General features: G+C 40.6%; 1 protein-coding gene across 1 annotated transcript in view; it reads right to left on the minus strand.

Annotated features, from left to right (window-relative positions):
• Positions 1 to 3,640: 3,640 nt before the first annotated feature.
• Positions 3,641 to 19,761, minus strand: part of LOC126092256 (coiled-coil domain-containing protein 85C) — a 106,124-nt gene continuing 90,003 nt past the window's right edge. Inside the window, exons 5-6 of the mRNA XM_049907767.1 lie at positions 18,234 to 18,437; positions 3,641 to 4,431 (exon numbers count right to left, since the gene is read on the minus strand). Coding sequence (XP_049763724.1) covers positions 4,387 to 4,431; positions 18,234 to 18,437 — 249 coding nt within the window. The 3' untranslated portion in view covers positions 3,641 to 4,386. The remainder of the gene's footprint in view (positions 4,432 to 18,233; positions 18,438 to 19,761) is intronic.

The following is a 19,761-nucleotide window of genomic DNA, read 5'->3' on the forward strand; positions in this document are numbered from 1 at the left end:
ATGTGTCAAAGGCTTTAGGAAGACTATGCAATGTTCCGTAACAATAAATTGCCTTGCCTCCGACGAGCATGGCATCCGTCACAACTGTTTACATTAGATTCGTTTTAGCAGTTACGAGCAGGATCACGCGCATGCGCAGTTGAGTAGTACCTTCTCCCAGTTCTGGCTACAGAAATGTGGCTGTTGGCTGTGTAAGCAGTCACAGCTAGATGCAACCGGAAAAAAATTTACTGTAGCGCCCAAGCTGCCAGATTCTTGCATACGCAGCAGGTCCAATTCTAGGAGGGGGGAGGGGGGGTCAAGTTCATACTATTGAGGGAAAAAACCTTGTTTCACAAAGCGACTAGCATCCAGCGCACATTAGTCTATCGATTATCCATATGACTTTGAAATGCATACCTGTCGGTTTTCGAACACATTCTAAGCTGATTTGTGAATGCGTACATAGTGTACATGATGTCTCTGTCAGGGGAATCCTTGTCGCATGTAGAAACAAACTTTCCTACAGACAAAAGGGGCTATACGAGCTGAGCGGAGTAAGGCCTAACGGATGAATGCCACCCGCTGTCTGATTGTGTGGTTCATTGGGTTTGCAAATGATGTGTGTTGTTATAATTACTAGCTAAATCCATAGATTCAGACTACAGGAGTGGAAATAAACGAATAACAGGTAAGAAAGATTATGTATTACCTTCTCGGTGTATCTAAGAAAATGAAATTTTGACAGAAAATTTTTGGCCAAATCGCTATACTGGTAGGTGCCAGTTGTACAGTCCCCGGCTAGCAGCTGCTTTAAATTCTATTCTGGAAGCAGCGCGGAAAACGTGTTGCACGAACATGTGGCAACGCCTAACTGGAGAATAATCACGGGATAACTAAACGGGTGATTCTGGCAGAGTTAATCTGCACATAAACTTTGACATTGGCAGGAATAGTTACAGAATTAGTGATAACAAGACTGTTTGTTAGAACGAGGAAGGAGAAGAAATGGGGACATCACATAAAATATGGAACAATATGACTGATACCAAGTTTGTATAAAAATTTCGTACTACTACTTTTCAATCTCATACTTGAGAAACTGGAGTATATGAATGAAGTGTGAAACTATTTCCTAATGTAAGGCATTTTGCTTGTAGTAGGCCTAATAGGCATTTGATATTGGTACTTTGTGAATTATATTTTGTCGTTACAAAAAAGACAGTCTGTGCCAAAACAGTCTCATTTATTTGGTGTGTATTACAATTGTTGCAGTATTAGAAAGGCCTATTTTGTTTTATCTAGCAGAGAGTGACAAAATAGACATAATCAGATCGGGAAACCACACCAGTCTTGGGTCCTATTTGTATTAACAGCTTTTTCAGTATTAGACAACCACTTTTCATGTAGCAAAACATTTGACGAACTTTGATGAGGTAATAGATTTTTTCGCAGAAAGGAAAGCATGACATGTAAAGCTGTAGCAAGATTATTAGAGGGAAAAAAATTCCAGGAGCTAAGGATTGAAGAATGTGTATTGTCTTGCTTGTCTCATGACTTTACTGGATTTATGTAGCCTATATTTAATTTTACGTCACACTAAGCAGCAAGTTGTTAGCTGATAGGGAATAAAGAGTGCAAATTTTCTGAAGAGTTATTTTTTCTTTTTCTTTTTTTTTAAGTGAGGGACAGGATGTCAAACCGGCCAATTGTAAGCAGGAGAGGCACCACAGGACATTTTAATTTCCACTGTCCTGAATATGGTTGATGGAATCCATTACAAAATATACACGTTTCAATTCCACAGGGTGTAGTACAGTGACGTGCAACAGCAGAATGTTGTGTGAGGAGGCGAGGCACTGCACTTTGTCACACTTACGACCAAATAACAGGTCTTACATTTCCACAAACACACGTTTTATGCATCAGACTCTTCAGAAAGATGTGCGCTACAAAATGAACATATTTTTGAATATTCGATTTTTTAAAAATTTTTGACGTCCTATCTCAAACGCTCGAGGGAGTGGCGGGGTATTGCACCGGTTTGGAAATATTGTAGATCTGGGGCAGATGCGCAGAGCAGTCTGAGTTACAGTGGGGTAGTGAGTAGCCTCCACCCGTGTTTATATTTAGTGATTTTTGCTGTTTCCTCTTCGTTTACTGCTCTCACGTCAAATGAAAACAAAACAGATTTCTGATTTCCACCTTTCTGACAGTCAAGCATTAATTGCCTTGCAGAACATTGAAGTTATTTTTGTCGGTTTGCGAAAAAAATGTTCTTTTTAATTCCACACACTGTTCGCTACATTTCAAGTGCACATTTTCAACTTCTAGCACGTATGGGATTATGCCATAATAAAGAACCAAACATGAGATAACACAGTACTGGTACTCCAAGAAAATTTACATCCCGAAAACTATATTGAAAAGCTTAATATTAGGTCGTGGCCCACTTAACTAGGAATATGGACATACAAATGTGCACTTTAAATGTGCACAGTTTTGGATGGGTCTCAAAATTCCGATCAGAGTATCCTCTGATGTCTTGTTTCTTCTATGACATAATATACGATCTTTTCATGTTTTACACGTACGAACATACGGGCTCCCTGCAACATCCTAGCTGCACAAGCGCGGAGACGCCTGTCATCTGGCGTTCTCTGGCAACTGCGGAAACGAATCTATTTCTAACAGGTCACGGGAAAATATTCCGAATGGTGGTTTGAAAAGCATTACCATCAAAGTACCATTCTGGGAGTTACAACGGATCTATGTGCGATAACGCACGATGAATTTCTTAAATCACAGAGTGTTTGACTCTCATTTAAAAATCAACTCTTTGATGACGAGCCATTTAGATGAATTTCGAGCCCAGATCAGACATTTAAGTCATTATTAAAAATTTTACAATCACATTTGTGTGATATATCTTAAATTGTAATAAGCGCATAAAAGACCAACACTGTATGTGGAAGCTTGGCTTCCCTTGCAGCGTATTAATCTTACAGATGAATATTATATGTGAAAGCTTTGCATTTCATGTAGCAACACTATGTATATTAATTCAAACCATTAACTTTTTCTGTTTGTGTGTTTGCGCTACTTAACAGTGATTGTTGCTATTGGCTGACTACATCACGTGTCCTAAGCTCTGAATACCCGCCTGTCAGCGGCTGTTGTGATCACGTGACATGAGCTACGACTGGCTTACAAAAGCGCATCGCAATCTTGATTTCAATGCTTCGGAAAGTAACATGCGGTGTTCGGTGGAATTTGAATTTATACTTTCGTAATACGAAAATATGCAGCGTACGTGTTGCTGCACATCAAAGATCTGTCCAAAACGTGTTTTTTCCCTGTGTTTAGTTTTATAAAGCGCCGGAAAATTCTACTCCCGTGTATAAAACCATAACCATTCAAAGGACTTATAGAGTTCTGAGAGAAAGTATACTGTCAGTTAACAGGGAAAAAATATGTTTGCACCCGGGAGAAGGTGTATTTTTAACCGGGAAATGCGGGAGAAATCCGGGAATTTTTTTTCCTTGTCCACGTATACACCCTGTACCAACAAAAGTTATGAATTTAAACAAAGAAAATGGGAAAGTTGTGTTTCAGGTGGAAGTCATTTTGTTTTACACAATGAAAAAAATACTTCTGCATATTCATAAACAATCATATTTATATTTTGGACATATAAAGAATAAATTTTCAACACAGAATGTTCTCAAAGACAATAGCAGCTTTCTTAATACCCTTCTTCTGGAAAGCAAAAACCACTTTCTCAGAGTTGTACTATTGTTAAAAGGCAATGGTTAATAGCATTTGGTCCATACGTCTCACAGAGATTTCATTCAGAAAGGCAAGAATACACATCTCTCTAATAATTTCACAAAAATATCTTCGGCACACTAAGTGCTGACTGAGCACTTCTGTTAAAGAACAGAACTATAAAAATAGTCAATTTACATATATAAGAAGTGACGAGGCACTGACTTCTATAATGGGTTTTACAAAATAGGACTGGGTGGTAATTATTGTACTGCACAGAGATAACAGATATAAAAATAACTTACTATGGTACAATATTCACATACATGAGTTAAAAATATATACAAACTCTTAAAATGTGTCACATCTCATATAATAACCCTGTACAGTTTGTAACTTGTAAATACTGTGGTGGGATATAAGAAACACTTAAGATACATCCACTTCTTGCAGTCATTATGGAGACAACTGCCACTTTTCATTAACTCTTTACTGATTTAATATCCAACAAGTCAATAACATCATCAGACAGCCTCAAAAATACTGGGTTTAATAATAAATAATTAACAAAATACTCTCTGATAGGCATACAAATTACAATTAACAACAGGAGATTCCATCTGAATTATATTCAACAAGTTATCTTCGCTGACCTGGGCCTTCTTCAAGTTTCCGCCAAACAACCTGAAGCAATTAGCCACACAATAAATTAGGTTGGATCTATGATCATCATATTATACAAATAAATAAATGAAAACATTATGTACTAGTACAGCACTAACTATACTGAAAAAGTAAGTGAAATTAGTTAATATGAAATAATATATGTAATTTCAAAGATCTTGTTTTCTTTTGACAGAAAACAAAAATTGTTTAACGTGGGAAGATTCCACATGTCGAATGAAATTGTCTTCTGTTGCCATGACATCAGCCAGATATATTGGCTTTTCTTGTTGTTACTGTTATGTTACGTTACCACTTGTTTCTGGCTAACACCATTATCAAAACACTTAATTCAGTTTTCAAAATTGATGACAGTTGTGTCATTGTGTCAAAGAATGTGAAAAATTTGTTGAAATCAGATATTTGTGTTGCAAAACTGTTTCACGGTTTTCATTGTTTTATGCGCAATGGCAGAGAAATCTAGACACAAAGAAACAGCTATTTCTTTTAACATGAAGATAGCACTGCTTATGGCAGCTGATGAAAGACACAGATCAACTTTGGAAATCTGTAAAGTGTTTGGCATTGCTAAATTTTATGTTGGACTGAGACTCGAACCTGTGACCTTAGCCTTATGTGGACAAGTGCACTATCCACTGAGCTATCCAAACAAGACTCATGGCCCCCCCTAAAAACCTCACTTCTGCCTCTTCTACCATCCAAATTTCACTACTCTTCTCCTGCTTACTTTGTGGGACTTTGCTGTAGAACAAAGGTGTTATCAGAGAGAGAATATGATAAAAGAATGGATAAAGTAATTAATAACTAGGGAGGGAGGGGGGGGGGGGGGGAGAGAGAGAGAGCGAGCGAGAGAGAGAGAGAGAGAGAGAGAGAGAGAGAGAGAGAGAGAGAGAGAGAGAGGTGTGGAGAGGAAAGTATAGCAGGATAAGGATGGGAGAAGATGGTGTAATGGTGCCTGCCATAGTGTGCAGGGATGTGGTGGGGACAGGATGGTGAATTTCTGGGTACCCCCATTAGGAAAGTGGTGGTGGTGGTGGTGGTGGTGGTGGTGGTGGGGGGGGGGGGGAGATAGAGGGAATGGGCTAAGCAGATGAGAATGGGGCAGAAGGTGTTTTTCAGCTGGAGTGGAGACGGGATGGGAATAAAGGCAGGTGGGGTGGCAGAAACTACCAAAGGTTGAGGCCAGGGGAGTTATGAAAAAGAAGGAGATGTTGCAGAGATAATTCCTAACTACTCAATTCAGAAAAGCTAGTGTTTATGGGAAGAATCCAGATGTAATGGGATGTGAAGCAGGCACTGAAGTCGAATGTATTGTGTTGTGCAGCATGCTCAGCAGCAGGGTGGTCCAACTGTTTCTAGGCTACAGGTGAGCAGTGGCCATTCATCTGGAAAGATAGATTTTTAATGGTCATGCCCATGAAGGCTGCTACAGAGTATATGCAAGAAGTTGGTAGACTACATGCCTGCTTTCACAGGTGGCCCTGCCACTGATGGGACAGGAAACAGCCATGACAGGACTGGGGCAAGATGTCAGGAGCAGAGATGGACGGGGATATTGGTTATGTTGGGTGGTGGAATACAATTGTGAAAGAGGAGGAAGAGGAGGAGGAGGATATTTCCTATTTCAGGACACAATGTGAGGCAAACTGAAACCACAAGGGAAAATGTGATACAGTTGCTCCCGTCCTTGCTGGTACTAAGTATGAGGTTGACACTTCTTTCATTGGGTATGGTGGGTGAGTGAGTAGGAAAGGTGAGGAATATCTGTATCTGGACAAGCAGATTCAGTATCTTCATGATCTAGATTTGTGGTAAGGAAAACGTACCCACATTCCTCCAGAACCTCAACATCATCTCCCCCCATTTGCTTCACCTGGTCACCCTCAGCTCAATAAGCTGTTTTCTGCTATGTCGACCTCTACTGTATGCATAGCTCCATCAGTACCTCTGACCAACACAAACCTAGCAATCACTAACAGTACTTCCGTTTTGACAGCTGCCACCCATTTGACTCCAAGAGGTCCCTTACTTGCAATACAGCCACCCAAGTTCACTGCATCTACAGTGACAAGCAATCCTCTCCAAACATACAGAGGATCTCGCCAAAGCCTTTACAAACCGAAATTTCCTCCCTTCCTTGTTCAGAATCTGACCTTCCACACCTTGTCTTCCCAGTCACTCACCATACTCACTGACCAGTCGCAAAGGAGCCCCAATGCCCCTTATGACGCATTACCATCCAGGACTGTAGCAACTGATTCACGAACCATGTTCTTCCTCTGGCTTTCAACTATCATTTGTCATTCGCTGAAACAAGAAACTTTCTCCTGATCCCTCTCACCCTGGGATACTGCTCCAAACCCAACCTATGCAATATCCTAGTTTGTCCCTATTTGACCCCTTCTCAACACCTTGCCTTGTTATAGGCATTTGCTACACCATCAAGGGCAGGGCCACCTGTGAAAAAAGCCTTGTAGTCTACCAGCTTAACTGCAAATGCAGTGCAGCATTATATGTTGGCATGATCACTAACATGCTCTCTGTCCACACAAATGGCCACTGCCAAACTGTGGCCAAGAGACAACTGGACCCCAATGTTGCTGAGCATGCCACACAACAAGATGTGCTTGACTTCAATGACTGCTTCACAGCCTATGTCATCTGGATTCTGCCAACAACACTAGTTTTTTTTAATTGCACAGGGGCAATGCAGCACCTAGCAGCCAGTCATTGTGCCCCATTATGTCTCTGCACACTCCTACAAGAAGCAACAAATTTTCTTCAACCCTACCACCTGCTATTACTCCCCCCTCTCCTCATATCTTCTGTATCCCCATTACCTGTCCATACAAAATCGCTACTCGCCAAAGTGGTGCCACAGAGAGTGTGTGTGTGTGTGTGTGTGTGTGTGTGTGTGTGTGTGTGTGTGTGTGTCTGATTTTTGCGGTAGTCTAGTTTTAAAGATGTGTCTGGGGAAAAAAAAAGGGAACTGGGCATGTGTTAACAGAGGTTACATCCACGAGGATTTCAGGATGCAAGGATGTCATGGTGTGCATGTTCCAAGCTAGGAGCTCAGGGAGCCTAGTTATTGGGTGGGAAGATCCAAACAGCCTGTGCGATTTAGAATGCACACCTGTGCCTTGAGTCATGTTGTAGAACATGCAAGTCAGTACCATGTTTCACCAAGGTGTACAGTAGTTCTATGGCCATTCATGTGCTCAGCCTCTTTAGAGGTGGTCTTCACATAAAACATTGTGCAGTGAGCAAAAGTTAGGTGATAAACAACATCTGTGGTTTTGCAAGTTCCTCTGCCTTTAATATTGCAGATTTTATCAGTGGTGACTTGGACTAAGTGCTAGTGGGATGATGCATGGGGTTAGGAACCTAGGGGTTAGAATAATGGTTTGTGAATGTCACGCAGTTTGCTTAGGATATTAGTGAAGTTAGGATGCTATCGGTGAGGAGGACTTCATTTCAGGACTTAGCTTGTGAGTCATAGTCTTGGTCACCCATACTAAAGTGATGAGGCATTAATCAATGCATGGGTGGAGCCAAGTGAGGTTGTTTTAAATATTTTGGAAGTGGGAGCGGTATTGGCCAGAGGATGAGAGGATGACATTATCTGGGAGATTTGTTTGTGGGTAAGATCTGTATGGTAGGTGCTGGAATGGAGAGGTGGGTGTATTGGTGGAAAAAAGGTGTTCTGGTGTGGGAGCAGTGGAACAGCACTGGTAGGTGGAGGAAAGGCACTAGTGAAAGCCAAGGCCAGGGCAGTTAGAGTATAGGATATATTGCAGGGAGAGTTCCCACCTGCACAGTTCAAAAAAATCTGATGTTGGTAGGAAGGATCCAGATGGCACGGGCTAGGAAGCAGTCACTCAAATGAAGCACATGGTTTTGGGCAACATGTTCAGCAAGTGAGTGGTCCAGCTAACTTTTTGCCACAGTTTGTTGGTGCCCAAACAATGCAGACAGACAACTTGTTATTCCTCATGCCCACATAGATTGCAACATAGTGTTTGCAGCGTAGTTTGTAGATCACGTGGCTGCTTTCACAGGTACATGTGCCTTTGATGGGATAGGTGATGACAGAGTTGGTGGTTGTGGGAGGATTTATGGGATAGGTCTTGCATCTAAATCTATTGCAAGGGCATGATCCACGAGACAAGGGGTTGGGCCAGGGCTGCAGTAGGGGCAGACAGGGATAGTGCTGTCTTGTGGGTAGTGGAATACCACTGTGGGAGGGGTGGAAAGGATAGTGGGCAAGATATTCCTCATTTCCGGGCGGTCAAAACCCTGGTGGAAAAGGTGTGTGTTTTTTACTCCAGAAGGCCTTTTGGCCAATAACTTAACTGTATAGAAGGCTTTCCACTGTCTGCCACTCAATGTCTCCTTTATATGATGAGTGGCAACCTATACTTTTCACAACATTGTTGTTATTTCATCCTGGACTTTCCATCATATAAACAGTTATATACTGTATGCAGCAAGGGGACACTGCAGTCATTACTTATCCATGGAACATGGAGTTCTAATGTATGGCTAGTGATGGTGGCCTTCACCTGAGTAAAATATTCCGGCAGTAGAACAGCCCTCCCAATTCAGATCTCTGGCTGGGGACAACTCAGGAGGTGGTTGTCATCAGAACGGAAAAAACTGCCATTCTACAAGTCAGAACATATAATGCTAGATCCTGTCATCAGGCAAGTAGGTAGGTAGGTTGGTTACAGAATTTAAAGAGGGAAATTGATAAGCTGCAGTTAGATATAGAGGGAATTGTGTGTGTTGGCAGGGGGGGAGACAGGAATTCTGATAAGGTCAATACAGGGCTGTCAACATAAAATTAAATATGGGTAATACAGGAGTACGTCTACTAATGAACAACAAAATAGGAATGCTGGTAAGCTATTATGAACAGCATAGTTGGAGTATTGTAGCCAAAACAGAGATGAAAACACCACCCACCACAGTAGTACAAGTTTATATGCCTACTAGCTCTGCAGAAGTGGAAGAGATCTGTATATTCCAGAATGTTTTGAAAAGATATTTCAAAACCAGATTTTAAAATGCAAAACACTTCCAGTGGCAGATGGCGACTCTAACCACAAGGTTATGAACTGCAGATTCAAGCTGGAAAAAAAATGCAGATACCTAGGAAATAAGGAGCTGGGACCTGTATAAATAAAAAACCAGTAGTTGTTGAGATATTCATGGGGAGTATTAGGTAATTACTGACAAACAGGGGAAGAAACACAATAAAAGATGAATGGTTAGTACAGAGATATGAAATACTGAAGGCAACACATGATCAAATAGCCAAAGAAAAAATGTCCAGCAAAAATTCTTGGATAATACATGAAATATTGAATCTTACTGTGTGTATACCCATGCAGCAAATAAATCAGACAAAACAGAATATAGATACTGAAAAATGTTGAAATTTATTCCCAAAATTCAACTTAACTGTACTATCTAAAGCAACAAATGTAAATTTGTGATGGACTGGAATTTGAACCCGTATTTCCCATTTACAGCAAGTTGTGGTCACCTTACCACTTACACAATATGAGCATGTACCCCGGACAGACCCAACTTACATGTCACACACCTATCCATTTCTTCTCACAGTTTATTAATTCATTTATCTAAAGTTGCACATCTCATGATTCCCATGAAGGTTTTGAAATCAAGGCAGTTAGAAATCACTGACAATTATCACTTACATCACAGCTAGAAATCCGGTTTAAGTCCTGGTTCAGTACAACTTTTCATATATCACTTTACATAGTACATCTACAACTATTCCAATATTTGAAACTGTAGTTCATCATCAAGAATAAATATACAATATAATGTGACAATGGTCCTGTGACAAAAATGACAAATATAGTCTGAGACTTCTCGTTGTCTTGATCTTGAAACCTGCATGGGAATCATGAGATGTGTGAGTGTCGGTAAATGAATTAATAATCCTGTGAGAAGAAATAGACAGGTGTACCACATATGGAAGTTTGGGTCAGTTCAGGCAGCGTACTCGCGTAGCCTATGTGGTAAGGCAACCTCTCACGATAAGTAGAAAATTCAGGTTCAAGTTCCAGCCTGGCACAACTTTTCATATTATGAAAAAGACAGATTACTACTCCCCACATAAAGCAGATGGGGACAACAAAATGATGAGAGCTTTTGAATGAAAGATCTTCTTCTAAACTAATGCAACCACACCACTCTCTCTCTCTCTCTCTCTCTCTCTCTCTCTCTCTCTCTCTCCAACTGTCTCTGGCCACTGAAGCCAGACTGCAAGCAACTGTGCCTCATAGGAGTAGCAATCTGTATAGTGGGTGTAAGGACGAGGCTGGGGCAGTGAGGGGGAGGGACAGCAGTGTGGCAGTGGGGAGAGCTACAGTGCTTCTGTACTGCTTGTTGGAGCAAGCAGAGGCGTGGTGGGGAAAGGTAGGGCAGCTAGGTGCATTCGGTAGGTATGACTGAGGGGGGGGAAAGGGGAAAGGAGAGAAGCAGAGAGGGGATAAGAGAGAGAGAGAGAGAGAGAGAGAGAGAGAGAGAGAGAGAGAGAGAGAGAGAGACAAGTGGGTGTGTTGAAGAATAGAAGGCTATGAAGTGCTGAGTGGGAGAAGGGAAGGGGATAGGTAGGTGAGTTACAGGGACTAGCGTAGTCTGAGGCCAGGGGATTATGGTAATGTAGGATATACTGCACGGAGTGTTCCCACCTGTGCAGTTGAGAAAAATGTGGTGCTGGTAGGAAGGATGTAAAAGGCATAAGCTGTGAAGTTGTCACTGAAGTGATGCATGTTGTGTTGGGCTATGTGTTCAGCACTTCACCTGGTTCTCCTCAGCCCAACAAGCCATCTTTCTTGATATTGACCACCTCACTCAAAGATAGCTACATCAATACCTCCGCCTGTATCAATCTATCAACCACCAGCAGTACCTCCACCCTCCAACAGTTGCCACCTGTTCCATAATAAGAAGGCACTTCCATACGGCCTAGCCACCCATGGCTATCACATCTGTAGTTATGATCATTCCCTCCCCAAATATATCAAAGGCCTCACTGAGACCTTCACAGAGCGAAATCACCCCCTCTAACTTTGTACAGAAACACATCTCCCACACCATGTCTCTCCAGTTGCATACCACTTTCTACATTCTCACTGTCCACCCACTAAAGAGCTCTCCACTGATGACTATCACCCAGGACTCAAGCAACGGAATCACATTATGTGCCGGGGTTTCGACTACATCTGGCTGTGCCCTGAAATGAGTATCCTACCCATTACCCTTCTTAGAACTCCCACAGAGGTTGTCTGCCACCCACCGAATCCACACAATATCCTTGTCCATCCCCATCTACGTCTGTTCCTAGCCTCTTACCTCATGGCTCATATTTCTGTAATAGACCTAGACGCAAGACCTGCCCCATACATTCTCCTGCCATCACCTATTACAGTCTGGTCACAAGCATCACTTATCCCTTCAAACAAAGGGCTATGAGTGAAAGCAGTCATGTGATCTACAAACAAAACTGCAACAAATTTGCTACATTCTACATGGACACCACAACCAACAAGCTGTCTGCTTGCAAACTGTGGTCAACAGACAGCTGGCTCATCCAGCTGCTGGACATGCTGCCCAACACAATGTGCTTCACTTCACTTCAATGACTGCTTCACAGCCTGTGCCATCTGGATCTTTCCCAACACCAGCTTCTCTGGACTGCACAGGTGGGAACTCTCCCTGCAATATATCCGTTGTTCCCATAAACCTCCAGGCCTCAACCTTACTAGTCCCTGTCCTCCACACACATATCACCCTCTAGCACTACACAGCCTTCTATTCCACCATTGCACCCATTTGTCTCTCTCTTTCTTCATCTTCTCTACTTCACTCCTTTTCCACTTCCCCTCAACCCTCCCAACTGCACTTAGCAGCCCTACCCTGTGCACCACATCCATGCATTGCTTCTCCCATAAGGTGCAACAGCTCACAGCACTAGCCTCAGTGACAACAGACACTGGGCATGTCTGCGTGAGTTGTGCTTGCAGGAATGTGTGTGTGTGTGTGTGTGTGTGTGTGTGTGTGTGAGAGAGAGAGAGAGAGAGAGAGAGAGAGAGAGAGAGAGAGAGAGAGAGAGAGAGAGAGAGCGTGTGCACATGTGCAGTAATCTACCCTTTTCATAATATTATCATTATTCCATCCTGGATTTTCCACTGTTTGACAAATTTTAATATGTCGCTTTAGGTAGTACATTTACAAGATGTGTTCAAAAAGTAAGGCAACTTTAAATAAATATTTTTCATAAAAATATATTCATCAATATTCATGTTTGCCCCTTCGAAGAAATCCCCCTCAGATACAACACACCTGTGCCAACACTTCTTCCAATCCTCGAAGCACTTCTCATAAGCGCTTTTTGGTACAGCCTTAAGAACTTCCAACAATGCAGCTTTTATTTCCTCAATCATTGAAAATCTTCGTCCTTCCATAGGTCTCTTCAGTTTTGGGAACAGGAAAACATTGCAGGGGACCAAATCCGGTTAATATGGTGGCTGAAGCAGAATTGTAGTATTGTTTTTGTACAAAAAAATCTCTCACAAGCAACGACGAATGAATAGGTGCATTGTCGTGATGCGAAAGCCATGAACTGTTTTTCCACAATTCCTGAAGTTTTTTTGCATGTAATGGCACATAATGTCAAGGTAATACTCTATTGACCGAATGACCTCGAGGCAAAAATTCGTGACGCACTATGCCATGGTAATTGGGGGGGGGAAAAAAAAACAGTGAGCAAAACTCTGACATTTGATCGAACTTGGCAAGCTTTTTTCAGTCTTGGCTCTCCAGAATGCTTACACTGGGACGATTGGGCTTTGGTTTTGACATCATAACTGTAAACCCATGTTTCGTCACCAGTTATGACCCTTTTGAGCAAATCAGGATCATCACTGACATCATTCAAGAGCTCCTGAGTGATGCTCATGCGATGGTGGTTCTGATCAAAATTGAGAAGTTTTGGAACAAACTTTGCTGACACTCGCCTCATGCCCAAAACATAAAAAAAAAAATTGCATGACATGAGCCAACCAATATGCCAACATCCTCAGCAACTTCTCTTATGGTAATCTGATGATTTTCTACAACAATTTTCTTCACAGCTTCGACAATATCAGCTGCTGTTGATGTGCTGGGGCATCCAGAGTGAGGTTCATCATTGGCATCTTCTCGGCTATCTTGAGAGAGCTTGTACCACTTCTAAACTTTTTTTTTTAATTAGAGCGGACTCATCATATGCCACTGTCAACATTTCAAGTGTTTTAGAGCACTTGATTCCACTTTTCACATAAATTTGATGCACAATCTTTGCTCCATTTTTTTATAGTAATCAAAAATCGCCAAGCACGCTAAAACATGTCTAACCTTTCCAGCTGTCAAAAACAAACTAAGTATGCTGTACACTTGAAACAGTGAACATATGTTTGGGACACGTGCACCAACATAACAAAAAAAAAAAAAAAATCGATAATCAAATTTAAGTTGCCCACGCAATTTACTCTTACTCTTTGAACAGCCCTCGAATACTTATTACAGTTAAGTCAAATTTCAGGAGTAAATTTCAATATCTGAAACTGTAAATTGTCATCAAGTATAAATAAACTACAAATGAAGTCCCATCATCTTTGTTTTTAGATATAAACTACAAATGATATTGGTTGGAAGGTCTAACTCAAAAGGAGTCCCCTTGAATAGCATTATTGACATCCATGGAAGAGTCAGCCATGACAAAAATCATTCTACCTTATTTGTCTGAAAGACAAGCACTACACCCTCAGACGGATGGAAGAGTGTAATAATTTCTGTTCTAAAGAAGGCAAGTGTTCTCAGGAGTAAACATTACTGAACCGTCAGTTTAATAAGCCATGGCTGCAAAATATCCTGGCATTAATTATTTACAAGAATAGAAAAACTGGCATGAGATGAACTTGGGAAGATTATGCTGGGGCATGGAGAAATGTAGGAACATGGGAGGCAATACTGACCAAACAACTTACATTAGAATCTAGACTGAATAAAGGCAAACATACATTTATTAGCATTTGTAGATTTGGAGGAAGCTCTGACAATGTTGACTGGAACATACTCCTTGAAATTATAAAGGTATCTGAGATAAAATACAATGAGCAAAAATCTTGAATGCTCGGGGCTCCACAGCTTTCAGATATTTATCAAAAGACATCTTCAATACACCATGAGCTGCACTAGAAATGTTTCATTTGCTAAAACCGGTTTTCAAGTTTATAAACCATCATCAGTGGCATCTGATACAGAAGAACATACAAACTTATGTGCATTGATTTCTACAAAATAACTGTACATATGTAGCAGTAATATAAGTCTGCTTACATTATGCACTTCTATAGCAATGACATGCTTGTCAGTTAATACGACAGGATCTGAAGTAAGTCCTGTAACATAATATACAGTTTGTCATGTATGTTACTGCTGTCAAATTTTAGGCAGTAACAATTCTGATGATGCTGGATGTACTACATATAGAGTAAACATGGAATTGACAGATCCAGGAGTCTACACTGCCTGTCTATTTTATTTCTAAGATCATATTTATATGTGTCTGTGTCAAGCATTCATGTAATTATGTAAACTACATTTTTTGACAATTGGTGTGTGAATGTATTAATACACAAAAGGTATACAACTGCAAAATAATCCAACATATTACATCAAATCAGACAATTTTACATGCAGGACACAGATTCCCAACCAAGATTTGGAGAACTTAATAAAGTTAGTGAAGCCACTTCCTCAGCATTCTGCACAAAGCAGAAAAATGAAGATTATTAAATATTCTAGAAGAAATTTAAATATATGACGAAACAATCAGACAGCATATTTAATACAGAATAATACGTATATATACAAAATTTCAACAGTTTTTTAACCAAATAATTTTAGTTTGGAGTCAATGTGCTGCACATAAAACTGTCTAATTTGACATGAAACATTGGATTATTTTGCAGTCTTGCACCTTTTGTATATTCTACCTTCACACACCAATAGTCAAAATTTGTAATTTACATAATTACATGAACACTTGTCACAGACATATATAAATATAATCTTAGAAATTAAAAAAGGCAACGTAGACTCCCTAAGCTGTCAATTCCATGTTTATTCTATATGACAATTACATCAAACATTATCAAGAGTTGTCACTGCCTAACATTTGACAGCAGTAACATAAACAACAAACTGTTTATTATGTTACAGGACTTATTTCAATCCTGTGTTATTAACTGATAAGCATGTCATTGCTACGGAAGTGCATAATGTAAGTAGGCTTATATTACAGTCCTATATATACAGTTATCATTTTATATACATCAATGCAAATAAAGTATTTTGTTCTTCTGTATCAGATGCCACTGATCATGGGTTACAAAAAAAAAAAAAAAAAATTCTAGTGCAGCTCATCTTGTAAAGGAGAAGTCTTTTAATAAATGAGCAAAAAGTTGTCTACAACTTGTACAGACTGCAGTTAAAAAGAGTTGACGGGCATAAGAAGGGACCAGTAGCCGAGAAGGAATTGAGACAGTGTTGTAACCTCTCCCCAATGTTATTAGATCTGCACACCAAGCAACCATTAAAGGAAACCAAAGAGAAATTTGGTAAGAGAATTAAAGTTCAAAAATAAGAAATAAAACTGAGGTATGTAGAAGACAATGGAATTTTGTCTGAGATGGTTAAGACCTGAGATAGTCAACTGAACAGAATGGATATGGTTTTAAAAAAGAAAGGGGTATATGATGAACATGAACTAAAACAAGAGTAATGGAATACAGTCAAACTAAATCAAGCTGTGCTAACAGAAACTGATTTGTCTTTAGATACAGAACATGCTGCTGAGCATAACATCCTTGAGTTCAACAACTGCTTCACAACCAATACCATCTGGATCCTTCTCTCTGAACTATGCAGATGGAAGTCATCCTCACAACAACTCCTTTGTTCCTATAATCCTCCTGGCTTCAGTCACCACCAACCCACTGCACCCTCCCTTTTTATGCAACAGTCTCCGTCGTTAATGTGCACTCCACATACTCAGCACCTCTGGTATCTCTATCGCATATCCATCTCACCCGACCCAACAACCCCTCATGTCAGTCCACTTATGAATTGCAATCCTGGCATATTGTAGCTAGACACGTGTGTGTGTGTGTGGGGGGGGGGGGGGGGGGGGCACAATGTAGCTAGACCTCTGTGTGTGTGTGTGTGTGTGTGTGTGTGTGTGTGTGTGTGTGTGTGTGTGTAGCTTGTTAAAGGATTCATCCAAAAAGCTAGAAAGTTTTCATTCCTTTCTGTGTCCTCTCAGAAGCTCAGCACTTCTGCTACTTTGTGAGTGGTCTCCTTCACTCATAAATTATTTACATATTACCAGAACTTTCCTTATTATATTTATTTTCTCCGGTATGTTTCTGTATAACAGACTAAATAAGATTGTGAGGGAAGCAACTGGACTTCACCAGTTGTGAGGTTGCAACCTCATTACACAAAAATATCTAGGACATAGAACTTCATTTTGTTTAATTAAATTATTAATTAACTAATGAATCAAATATAGAATTAACTAATGGTGAATACGAGGTATGCTGAACAGAATCAATACTTGCCACAGCAATACTTGCCACCAGCAAAACGCATACTGCATATATTTTTTTGTGAGAGACTGACAATATATGTGTTGTTCTGGTAATACTGTGTCACTCATGTGATTGACTTTTGAAAGCTTAGACTCACTGAGAATTCAATATTTTGCTCAAATACATAAATCTTTACAGTCTCATTGGCATTTGTGTAACAAAGTTATCAGAATATCTACAAGTAGAGCAACAGTTAAAACGATCCTAGAAATGTATACAGGGTGTTACAAAAAGGTACGGCCAAACTTTCAGAAAACATTCCTCACACACAAATAAAGAAAAGATGTTATGTGGACATGTGTCCGGAAACGCTTAATTTCCATGTTAGAGCTCATTTTAGTTTCGTCAGTATGTACTGTACTTCCTCGATTCACCGCCAGTTGGCCCAATTGAAGGAAGGTAATGTTGACTTTGGTGCTTGTGTTGACATGCGACTCATTGCTCTACAGTACTAGCATCAAGCACATTTCAGTCGAAGTGTTTGTACGCTTCTTAACAACAGATTTGGTGACCGATGGATTGGTAGAGGCGGACCAATTCCAGGGCCTCCACGCTCTCCTGACCTCAACCCTCTTGACTTTCATTTATAGGGGCATTTGAAAGCTCTTGTCTACGCAACCCCGGTACCAAATGTAGAGACTCTTCGTGCTCGTATTGTGGACGGCTGTGATACAATACGCCATTCCCCAGGGCTGCATCAGCACATCAGGGATTCCATGCGACGGAGGGTGGATGCATGTATCCTCACTAACGGAGGACATTTTGAACATTTCCTGTAAAAAAGTGTTTGAAGTCACACTAGTACGTTCTGTTGCTGTGTGTTTCCATTCCATGATTAATGTGATTTGAAGAGAAGTAATGAAATGAGCTCTAACATGGAAAGTAAGCATTTCCGGACACATGTCCACATAACATATTTTCTTTCTTTGTGTGTGAGGAATGTTTCCTGAAAGTTTGGCCGTACCTTTTTGTAACACCCTGTATACACAAACACGTTAATCTACAACAGACAACATACAGATACTACATACTAATCTACAGCTGATGACCATTAAGTCACAATCTACTCACATTGCACATCTCCCTGACAAGTGCTTTCTCACCATCATCAAGATCATCTCCTGCCGCATTCATTGTACTTGCAGCTGTGGGATTCTGCTGCTGGTGAGGAATGTAAGTGGAGGAAGGATGAGGCCCATTGCTACCTCTTTCCAGCTGTTCGCGAACTTCAAGCACTTGGAGTGCCTGAACAACAGCCTCCGGTCGGCCACTACTCTGGAATGGAATATGGAACAATAAACAAAATTATGCTGATCACTGATGACTTACGGGGCTCTGCAAGAAAGACGCCACAAGTGCCCAATTGTTAATATACTTAATACACAGAATTGAGTGTGACTAAAATGATACCAAGATGAGGATGGATGGACAGACAGACAAGGACACATGCACATGTGAGCGCACGTGCACACACGCTCAGAGAGAGAGAGAGAGAGAGAGAGAGAGAGAGAGAGAGAGAGAGAGAGAGAGAGATACAAAGTAATATCAGCAAAGGGCCATAGAGATACACTTAACTACCTTATCTGTGCAAAACAGTAGTCCAGTATTGAGTAAAACGAAACTGTATTTACCTCCAGTGTCACACTTGCGGGAGGGGTGGAATTAAATACTATTATTTTCTAGGAGACAATTACATATGAGAGTTGAGAGTTAGCAGTTGGTTTAGTTCCTTTGCACTGTGCCAGGCAGCACTCAACTAATTGCTTAATCTTATCATAGACCACAATTTGGCAATGGAGAATGATACAATCAATGATGATACTGTAAGTTACTTATCACATTCATGCAAGATGCTTTGGTTGGTTTTAATGAATTTAAGATTTAATGTAAGTGCTTTCACAATTTCTTTAGTTTGCACATATGTGTGTCTGTTTCCATGTTTGTAAACCTTTACCTATGTACATGCATGGGCAAGCTGCACTATGTGTGTGGGTATACATGCACTCATGTCTAACAGCTCTGAATAAGAATAGAAATTTAAGAGCTACACTCTTGTATGCTTGTTCAACAAACTTCTTTTACAGAATATCTGTACAGGCATTCAAGATAATCTCCATTCATGCTTAAGAGAGCTTCTCAAGTCTTAACAACTTCTATATTCCAGATAGGGCACCTTCATTGTTGAGCTGTCTGATTACTCAGGTCATCTCACTGGACACTTCAACAATTGTGTCAAAACTTTTTCTACCAAGTTGTTTGTCAACCAAATCAAAGTCAAGTAGGCTCATACTAGGACTTTATGGTAGGTGGAAAAGTACTTCCCATTCGTATCTGTCAAGGGTTTCTCTCACTTATAGGGCAATATGTGGTCTTGCATTATCATGCAAAATGAGGACACCAGCCGCAAGCATGTCAGGTCTTCTTTGCTGAATTTTTGGGGGCAAAACATTTTGCAGAAACAGCTTGTGGTACATGCCTGCTACAGACATCACCTGGGGCACTCGATTCGTAGCTATGAATCCATTCATATCATACACAGAAATCATCATTAGTTCCACCTTTGATTGTTGGTGGCAGAATTTTTTCGGACATAGAGAAT

Source organism: Schistocerca cancellata, chromosome 7, assembly GCF_023864275.1.
Source record: "Schistocerca cancellata isolate TAMUIC-IGC-003103 chromosome 7, iqSchCanc2.1, whole genome shotgun sequence".
Taxonomy (NCBI): Eukaryota; Metazoa; Arthropoda; class Insecta; order Orthoptera; family Acrididae; genus Schistocerca; species Schistocerca cancellata.